General features: G+C 33.1%; 2 protein-coding genes across 2 annotated transcripts; one reads left to right on the top strand and one right to left on the bottom strand.

Annotated features, from left to right (window-relative positions):
* The first annotated feature begins 3170 nt into the window (after window positions 1-3170).
* Window positions 3171-5125, top strand: LOC139862941 (uncharacterized). Its single transcript, XM_071851569.1, has one exon. It carries the CDS (start codon window positions 3187-3189, stop codon window positions 4780-4782), a length of 1596 nt encoding a protein of 531 aa, XP_071707670.1. The 5' UTR covers window positions 3171-3186; the 3' UTR covers window positions 4783-5125.
* Window positions 5126-5702: 577 nt separating this feature from the next.
* Window positions 5703-7684, bottom strand: LOC139861903 (probable glutathione S-transferase DHAR2, chloroplastic). Its single transcript, XM_071850431.1, has 6 exons — window positions 7418-7684; window positions 7232-7322; window positions 7010-7153; window positions 6291-6408; window positions 6051-6191; window positions 5703-5963 (listed from the first exon to the last, which is right to left on the bottom strand). Exons 1-6 carry the CDS (start codon window positions 7608-7610, stop codon window positions 5877-5879), a joined length of 774 nt encoding a protein of 257 aa, XP_071706532.1. The 5' UTR covers window positions 7611-7684; the 3' UTR covers window positions 5703-5876.
* Between the last annotated feature and the right edge of the window lie 1162 nt (window positions 7685-8846).

Genomic DNA, 8846 nt, shown 5'->3' with positions numbered 1-8846 from the left:
TCGCCACCTTGTCACCATCATGGTTCACCATCCCACACCACCATATCTAGCTGCTATAGTTCGACTAATACTACTACAAGCAGCTCACATATTCCTGTTTCTGACCAAGAACACCCCAACAAGAACATCATCATCTACGTGATATCATTATTGCCATAAACCTCCACCAACCATTAATCCTACTACCCTTTTTCTGCTGTACCTGCTACGATTGATGTATTTTTCTTTCTTCTGTCAAGCATTTTATCACAATGAAAGAGGTAGTATAGGTTCAGATTAGAGATTTTTAAGCAAGGATATATAGGATCTTTCTATACAGCTTATGATAAAGGGATAAACGAGTGGATCATGATAGACCCTTATGGCCGACAGTCACCAAATTAACAACCCCACATAAAATTTAAACTTTCCTGTTTGATATTTATGATTTATGACAAACCGTAAATCAAACCATAATTTATAATATCAAGCTCCTTGTCTAATTACTTTAATCATAACCATCACTTTCAAGAAACCCACTCATGGTTTTCGACTGCTTTTACCTCTTAAAAATTCTAGTTAAAACCGATACCTTTATTGAAACTTGGACGTGTAATCTTGATTTTTGGGTTGACAAATTTAAACGAGTTGGTCTGTTTAATTGAAGACTCATGAATCTTTTGTTGGGCTGCAAGTATCTTAGTTGGGCCAGGATAGAGGGTGACGCATGATAAGCTATAAACCGCTACTATAGTTTCATTTTTTTGGGTCCAGCTACATAAGTCGATTACCATTCCAATTGTTCTACTTTCGTAACTGTAGGGTAGAGTTATGAAAGGGATACAGCAATTACAATGAATAGAATGGTGCTATGGTGATGATTATAACGAATTAAGTTGTTGATAGGATAGTAGAATGATGATGATTTGATTAGTTTAGATGATGAACGATTCATGATTTTATGTGTGATAACAAACGAATGATAATGATGATGATAGATGGATACGAGTATCATGATCATGAAAATAATGATGAAGTTTGCTCGATGATAGTATGTTCCCGTTTTAAATTCGATACCCAACACAATCACCATCTTTATTTCAACCACGATTAAGCACCACAACCACCATCGAAACCCTAGTGAACTGTAGCTGCAGCTACTATATTGTATCTGTTCCTGGTCTCAATCGAATTATGGTAGGGAAGAAGAGAAAAGGAAAACGGGTTAATTAAATATAGGGAACTAATTGAAACAGAAAAACAGAAACGGAGTGTTGGTCATGGGTGTTTAGCTGTGAACGGGAGGTCGTGGGTTTAAACCCTACTAGTGGCATTTTTTTTTTAAAATCCTATTCTTTTTAGGTATAACTTATTTTATTATTATTATTATTATTATTATTATTATTATTATTATTATTATTATTATTATTATTATTATTATTATTATTATTATTATTATTGTTATTGTTAATGTTATAATTATTATTATTATCATTTTTATTATTACTATCATTACTAGAAAACTTATCATTTTTATTATTATTATTATTAAAAGTATCATTAGTATTATTATTAGTATTAATATTACTTTTATTATTAGTTCTAACAGTAATATTATTATTTTTAACATTTTTACTACTAGAATCATTATTATCATTATTAGAACTATATTATTATTATTATTATCAATATTAATATCATTATTATTACAATAAAAGTTAGTTATATAAAAATATATTTAATAAAACTATATTATATAAATTATTTATTTAGAGTATGTAAAATAGATATATTTAAATTATTAATGAAACATATAATCTACTAAGATAACAACTATATTACTAATTATATGTAAACTTAGTTGTTCGATTACAAGTATAAGTGTTAATATATATACTTGATATAGGTTCGTGAATCCGAGGCCAACTCTGCATTGTTCAGTTCAGTCGCATGCATATTTTTACTACAAAATATCGTATAGTGAGTTCATTTGATTCCCTTTTACTCTTTACATTTTTGGGACTGAGAATACATGCGCTATTTTTATAACTGCTTTATTAAATGCTTTTGAAATATATTTTGAACTGCGAATACATGAAATGCTTTTATAAATGTTTGACGAGATAGACACAAGCAAAACATTCCTCGAATGAATTATTATGCAGACAAAAGTTCTGTGGATTATGATTGAATTAGTTGGACGTGATAATTGCCACTAATTGTTATGAATATTTTCCCTGATTATTATTGCTTGGTAACCTAAGAATTAGAATCAGGTATGACCCTAATTCACGCGAATCCTAAAGGTAGCTACCGGGTTTAACACCCCCACCCAGAATGTTCACTAGACGGAAGAGCTAATGGGCGTGGTGTTTAGTACTTCGAGGTTTATATATTATACAGACGAGATGTTCTGTTTTTGGAGATATTATTTATGCGCATTATATGTTAAGGTCGGTTACCAAGTCAAGCAATGAATGAAAAGTGAATGTTATGTATCGAGAGAATGATTTTATTCACAGGTTATGTGTATGATATTTTTGTACACGAGATATGTGTACAGTTACTAAGATTTATGAAAATGGTTTCGTACACGAGATAGGTGTACTGTATTTGAATCTTGTGGTCTATCAAAATGATGAATTTTATTGTTTTAAGATAAACCTATGAACTCACCAACCTTTTGGTTGACACTTGAAAGCATGTTTATTCTCAGGTATGAAAGAAACCTTCCGCTGTGCATTTGCTAATTTTAAAGACATTATTTGGAGTCGATCATCGCAATAGGACCAGATGTTGGTGACTTCGTCCAGATGGATTAGGACGGGGTATGACAGTCGAACCCTTCTGCCGCAAAAGAAGGTGGGCCTTGTCTATCATGGCCGCCTGCTCTTTTTTGCAAGCATCGACCCAGTTCATGTTATTTTCCAGTGGACTCGCTTTATATCAAAGGATTTGAAAATAGAAATACTTCAACCAAACTCGCGCCTGCACCTAAAATACCTAGAAAATCTAAAGCATTAATCGCCCGAATAACGGTGACCGAAATAAATAGGGGCTTAACACAAACGATTAAAAACGTCAAGGGGGTAAAATATAAATTATAGTTAACCTTACAGCAAATTACTCATTTTTTGAGAACTGCCCTTGGAGCAAATTATACTTCGTTTCAAATAGCAGACCACAATCAAATTTCTATCGACGAAGATGCTATTAAGCCGAATTATCAATCCACACACAAAATCAATTCGCTTTCTATGTTCCCTAAACACCACGGCAGAACCATCACACCTGCCGCCGCCGGAGGAAGAAGATGAAGAAAAAATAGCAGCTGAAATCACCACCATCTGCAAATCATTTCCAAACAATCTCAACTGGAAAACCCTAAATCAAAATCTCAAATTTATCAATTTTAATAACTCAAATCTCATCAACAAAGTACTAATTCAACTCAAAGACCCACCCAATGCTAAAAAAGCTCTATCTTTTTTCCACTGGTCATCGCATTTCACCAACATCGCACACCAAACACACACTTACGCTCTTATAATCCACATTTTAGTCAATGCCAAGCTGGTTAAAGATGCCAGCGCGTTAATTGAATCGGTTCTCGCGCGTTCTGTTGCGGGTAATGATTCGTCTGTGATCTCATTTATAGATTGTTTGATAAGTAGCTATGATGTTACTAATTCGAGTACTTTTGTGTTTGATTTGTTGATACAAATTTGTTCGAAGTTAAGAATGATTGATGAGGCTGTAGAGGGTTGTTTTTGTTTAGGGAAACATGGGTTTAGATCGAGTGTGATTAGCTATAATACTTTATTGTATGTAATTCAGAAATCGGATAGAACGTTTTTGGTTTGGAAGGTTTATGAGCATATGATTGTTCATAGAACGTACCCGAATGAAAAGAGTGTTGGTATTATGGTTAATGCATTGTGTAAAGATGGAAAGTTACAAACTTTTGTTGATATGGTCGATAGGATTGATGGGAAGAGGTGTTTGCCTAGAGTGATTGTTAATACGTGTTTGATTTTTAGGATGATCGAAGATGGGAGAATCGAAGATGGGTTGGTTTTGATGAAACGTATGTTGATTAAGAACATGATCTTAGATACTATATCGTATTCTTTGATTGTTTACGGTAGGATTAAGTTAGGAGAGTTGGAGTCTGCGTGGGAGGTGTACGAGGAAATGGTTAAGAGAGGTTTTAAGGTGAATTCTTTTGTGCATACGTCTTTTATACGTGCGTATTGTGAGGTTGGGAAGATTAAAGATGGAGATGAATTGTTTAAGGATATGGAACGTGTTGGCTTGCAAGTTTATGATGAGACTTATACTCATTTGATTGTTGGATGTGCAAAAATTGGAAGATTGGAAGAAAGTTTGAATTTTTGTGAGAAAATGGTGCAGAGTGGATTTGTTCCAAGTTGTTTGGCTTTTAATGGAGTGGTTAAAAGGCTAAATGGACATGGGAACGTTTTACGAGCAAATGAACTTTTGACACTTTTGTTGGATAAAGGGTTTGTGCCAGATGTAAATACGTATTCGTATCTTATTGCAGGGTATGGAAAAGAAGGTGATGTTGAAGGAGTTGTTAAGCTTTATTATGAAATGGAATATAGGAAACTGTCTCCTGGTGCTTTGGTGTTTACTTGGTTGATTGTTAGTCTACACCAAGTAGGGAAATTTGAGGAATCAGACCGATTTTTGAGGATTATGAAAGCTCGATCGTTAGTCTCATCGGATTGCACAATGGATATGTTGATCCATTGCCATAATAAGCACAGGGAAACCATCTAGATCACTGTAGCTAATTTCATTCCAAACACTAGTGTCTTAAGCAATGGTATTTAGTGTAGGCTGTATCTTATGCCCTAATAGTTTTTCCATTAAGGGCTTAATGGAGGCCCTATATCTAATTCAGTTAGGTCTAAAAGGTATTTAGTCCTTTACTTTTTTTTTTTTTTCCCTTCATAGATCTGGGATTTCAATTGAAACCACTCACTGAATTAGGTTGATTCTTAGTTCTGTTGAGAAGTGATGGCAAGATATGGAACATTTTACAGTTTCCTGAAGATGTATACTTGTATAGTATCGTATCTGATAATAATATATGCACTTGTTGATGTAGCCTTACACAACTTAAACATGTGGTAATTTAGTTTTTCTCATTTCGAGCTACCTTTTGTTGTATTAATTTTGATTTCCATCTCTGTTTTGTAGCTTTGCAATGGTCTGCACATACGAATATCGGTTTTCCTTCTTTCCAATATGACCATTGATGTTTAGTTAATATTTACCTAGCGATAATGAATTAATCTTAGATATACTCATTTTAGGCAATGTTGAAAGAAAGCATAATGCTTTCAGTAACTTATACTGAAGACAATTATAAGCTAACCAATACATAATGCATTCAATAATAAATGACGATGCCAATAATACACAGTAACAAGGCATGAGGTACATGTGGTCATTAGATGTAGTTTCATGACGCACGTGTGCATGGAAAATGATCGGGTGGGTGGTTTTTGTCCCCGAGTGATTTCAAACCCAGCTTTCAAAAGAAAAAAAGATGTAGTTTCATGAGTGATAAACTCGCTTTTCTTGATATATCGTACTTTCTTATTATTAGAGTATGCATTAGTGAAATAAGTGATATTACACCTTTTACAAGCAGCAATTATAAAATGTAGATATGGTTAGTGATTACCGGTATATGGTTTCGATCATCTAAAAAAGTAGTCACTAAAAATAAGGAGCGATAACATCAGTTTTCCACATGTTGGCTCAAATTACAACACGCATATCCACATAAGTGATCAAAAATTATAAGAGAGCAAATGGACCATCACTTTCATAGAGTTATGCAAAACACCGAAGAATAGCTAGCTTTAACCCATGACCTTTGGTCGCCACCCCTCAATTACATCTTCTGTTAGTGGCATAGTTTTCACGAATGAGTCCAACGAGAAGACAGTCTGTAAACAAAAAACTTGAATTATAACAGATTACATACAAATGCAGTACAAAGTAATTTTAAAGCAATTTGACAAAGATTATTGTACCTTCATGTAGGTTTTCAGATAGGGAAGTGAATCTGGAACCGACCAATTCTTATAATGACCCAAAGCAATCTCCATATGGTACAGTTTTGGTCCAAGTGACAAGTCAGCAGCAGAGATATACTTCCCATTTATAAATTGACCCTTTCAACAAAGAAACGAAATTAAAGTTGGCAAACAAAATTCAAGAAATACAATAGTTTATAGCATAGATTATTCTATATAAAGTGTGTAGACTGTCACATTTTCTTTTATGTGATCATTGAACGCAGACAACTCGGTCAGTAAAGCCTGCTCTGTTCCATCATTAGCATCTTTGCTCTTCAGGAAACCAATATACGTTGAAAAGATCTTCGACCCACTGCATATACAAAACCACAAATGAGATAAACGTGTCTATTGCTACCAAATCCATTACTTATTGCTTATTAAAATCGGAAACATAGAGCCTATAACTATAAGTTTTAGAAGAGCTTATTTAATAATGCTACGAAGTTATTTTTCGTGTGTGACCAAGGACAGAACATTATAGGGGCAGGGAGGGGTTGTGCCTCTCAATAGAAATGAAATTTGTAGCCCTTTCAGTTATTAGCGTATGAGCTTTTGAATCAATTATATTGGAGTCAGTATGAAGCAGATACTATAAATACAGTGACAACTCGATAATTTCATAATATCAATCAAAGGTTTCACCTTTTCTCCGCCTCTCGGACATAAAAATAAATTTCAAACCAAATAAGTATCGAAAGTTTATGAAATAAACCTAAATAACAATAAATGTATATTATATAATGTACATATTTTAAAAGAATTTAATTATATAATTAGTGTATTGGCGCCCAATGAACAAGTTCAAGCTCCATTTGTGATTAACGTACAAATACGAGTAAGAGTAAACAATGTGGTTAGAATAAATTTGCGAAAATGAACACAAATCAAACAAAAAGGGTGCATAATCGTACACGGAAGCTTTTTCAGGTGGAGTGACCAATGACGGGTCTGGAAACTTCTCCTCAACAGTTTTCGTAATAACATCCGAATCCGCAATCCATTTGTCATCAAGCTTCACAACTGGAACTTTACCTTCTGGACTAACACTTAAAAACCTACATAAAAAACTAACCTCTTCAATTATTCATTAAATTTACCCATACCCAAAGTAATTGAAGTAAATGTATTGTTACCAGTCTGGTTTGTTGCCTAGATCAACTAACTTCAGGTCATAAGGAAGTTGCTTTTCCTCTAAGGTCAACAAAACTCTCTGTGTAAAAGGACCTAAAACAAGACAAACAGTTACTGTATTAAATTAAGAATAAGATAACAATAATTATAACACCTAAAGTGAAGGAATCATATGTGTATGAACTTACAATCGCCAAGACGATTGGGGACGGTGAGGGAAGATTTAGCGCAGACTTCAACAGGATTGGAAGACATGGCGATGGTTGTTAGGGTTTTTGTGGATTCAATTCGATTGAAATTACGACAATTTGGAGTGCGCGTAAGGTGTTTGATGGAAATTGTCAATGCTGTAGCAGGCGGATGTATTCTAATCGCAGACATTATTTTTATTATTTTAATTTATTTAATTGCGTTGGAGTGAACAAGATGATTTGTTGGTATATTTTTAGCGTTAGCGGGACGCAGGAGATGAGGTTTGAGCTTATGTGTGCAAACTAGAGAAAGAGGCTTCTCGAATGGAATCAACACATAAAAAAAAAAAAAAAAAAAAAAATGGTTAGAAACCGTTTAAACCAAATATTGAATCGAAACTAATGAAATCAATTAAACAAAAACTGAATTAAAAACAAATTTTATTTATACAGTATTATATAAGCATAATACTTTCAATTATTAAAATTATTATATACATGTACCAGATATAATTTGAATAGATATCTTAACATTTTAAGTCAAATTATATTACTCGAATTTAAAGTCATATTTAAAACTTCAACTTCATATTTTATCTTATTTCTTTAACTCTACGATTTTTAACTGTAACATTTCAAGTCCACTTTCCTACTCAAGTTAACATATTGAATTAAAAAAAAATTATGTACAACTTCTAATACAACATTTTATTATTGAAAAAATATACAGTAAAATCAAAACGAAGATAGTTTTAGCATTTGTTATTGGTTATTGATTTTAATTATTTTCTTGATATAATGTGTATTGTATTATAATACTCTAAAAGTAAAAAGGCTCCCTATGTGGTTCTTGAGATTTATAGTTCTTCTGTGTCATGTGATAGATCTTTAAACCGACCAAGATATTTTGTCAATCACATAACATGTTTTGGATGTTGTAAACCTGGGCATATTGCATATAACTTTCCTAATCATTTATGAACACCATAAAGAAAGACTGATTTACGACCAATTGTCTCAAGATCATCAAGTGATGATAACAGATATTACATGTTTAGAAAAACTAATAAACTCGCTTATGTCAAAAGTAGATCTATCTCTGCTATTCTTAACCAAGAAAGGGAGTCAATAAATAGACATGTGTACGTCAAGAATTGATCTACCTCTCTGAATGAGAACCACATGTGATCAAGAATGTCGAAAGCAAACATAATCAGCATAAGGTGACCGCTTCATCAACTACGGTAACCTCCACTAAGATTGTCAAACAAACTGAAACAACCCAACCCGATTAACATGAGTAAATTTTTTTTTTTTTTTAAAGTAATACACGTTTACGCGCCATTTAAATGATGTAAACCAATCCACACGTTCCATTAAAACATACAACAAGTTTAATGTTTACAAAAGGCACGAAGACCATTAA

This window comes from Rutidosis leptorrhynchoides, chromosome 8 (assembly GCF_046630445.1).
Source record: "Rutidosis leptorrhynchoides isolate AG116_Rl617_1_P2 chromosome 8, CSIRO_AGI_Rlap_v1, whole genome shotgun sequence".
Lineage (NCBI taxonomy): Eukaryota > Viridiplantae > Streptophyta > Magnoliopsida > Asterales > Asteraceae > Rutidosis > Rutidosis leptorrhynchoides.
This window is presented reverse-complemented; position numbering and strand designations above follow the sequence as displayed.

What these genes read in the sequence shown, in the direction of transcription:
- LOC139861903 (XM_071850431.1), bottom strand. Translation starts at nt 7,610, where the DNA reads ATGTCTGCGATTAGAATACATCCGCCTGCTACAGCATTGACAATTTCC. An exon ending in CCCCAATCGTCTTGGCGATT is followed by an intron (nt 7,323 to 7,417) that starts GTAAGTTCATAC and finishes GTCTTGTTTTAG; the next exon opens with GTCCTTTTACACAGAGAGTT. An exon ending in CCACCTGAAAAAGCTTCCGT is followed by an intron (nt 6,409 to 7,009) that starts GTACGATTATGC and finishes TTGTATATGCAG; the next exon opens with TGGGTCGAAGATCTTTTCAA.
- LOC139862941 (XM_071851569.1), top strand. Translation starts at nt 3,187, where the DNA reads ATGCTATTAAGCCGAATTATCAATCCACACACAAAATCAATTCGCTTT.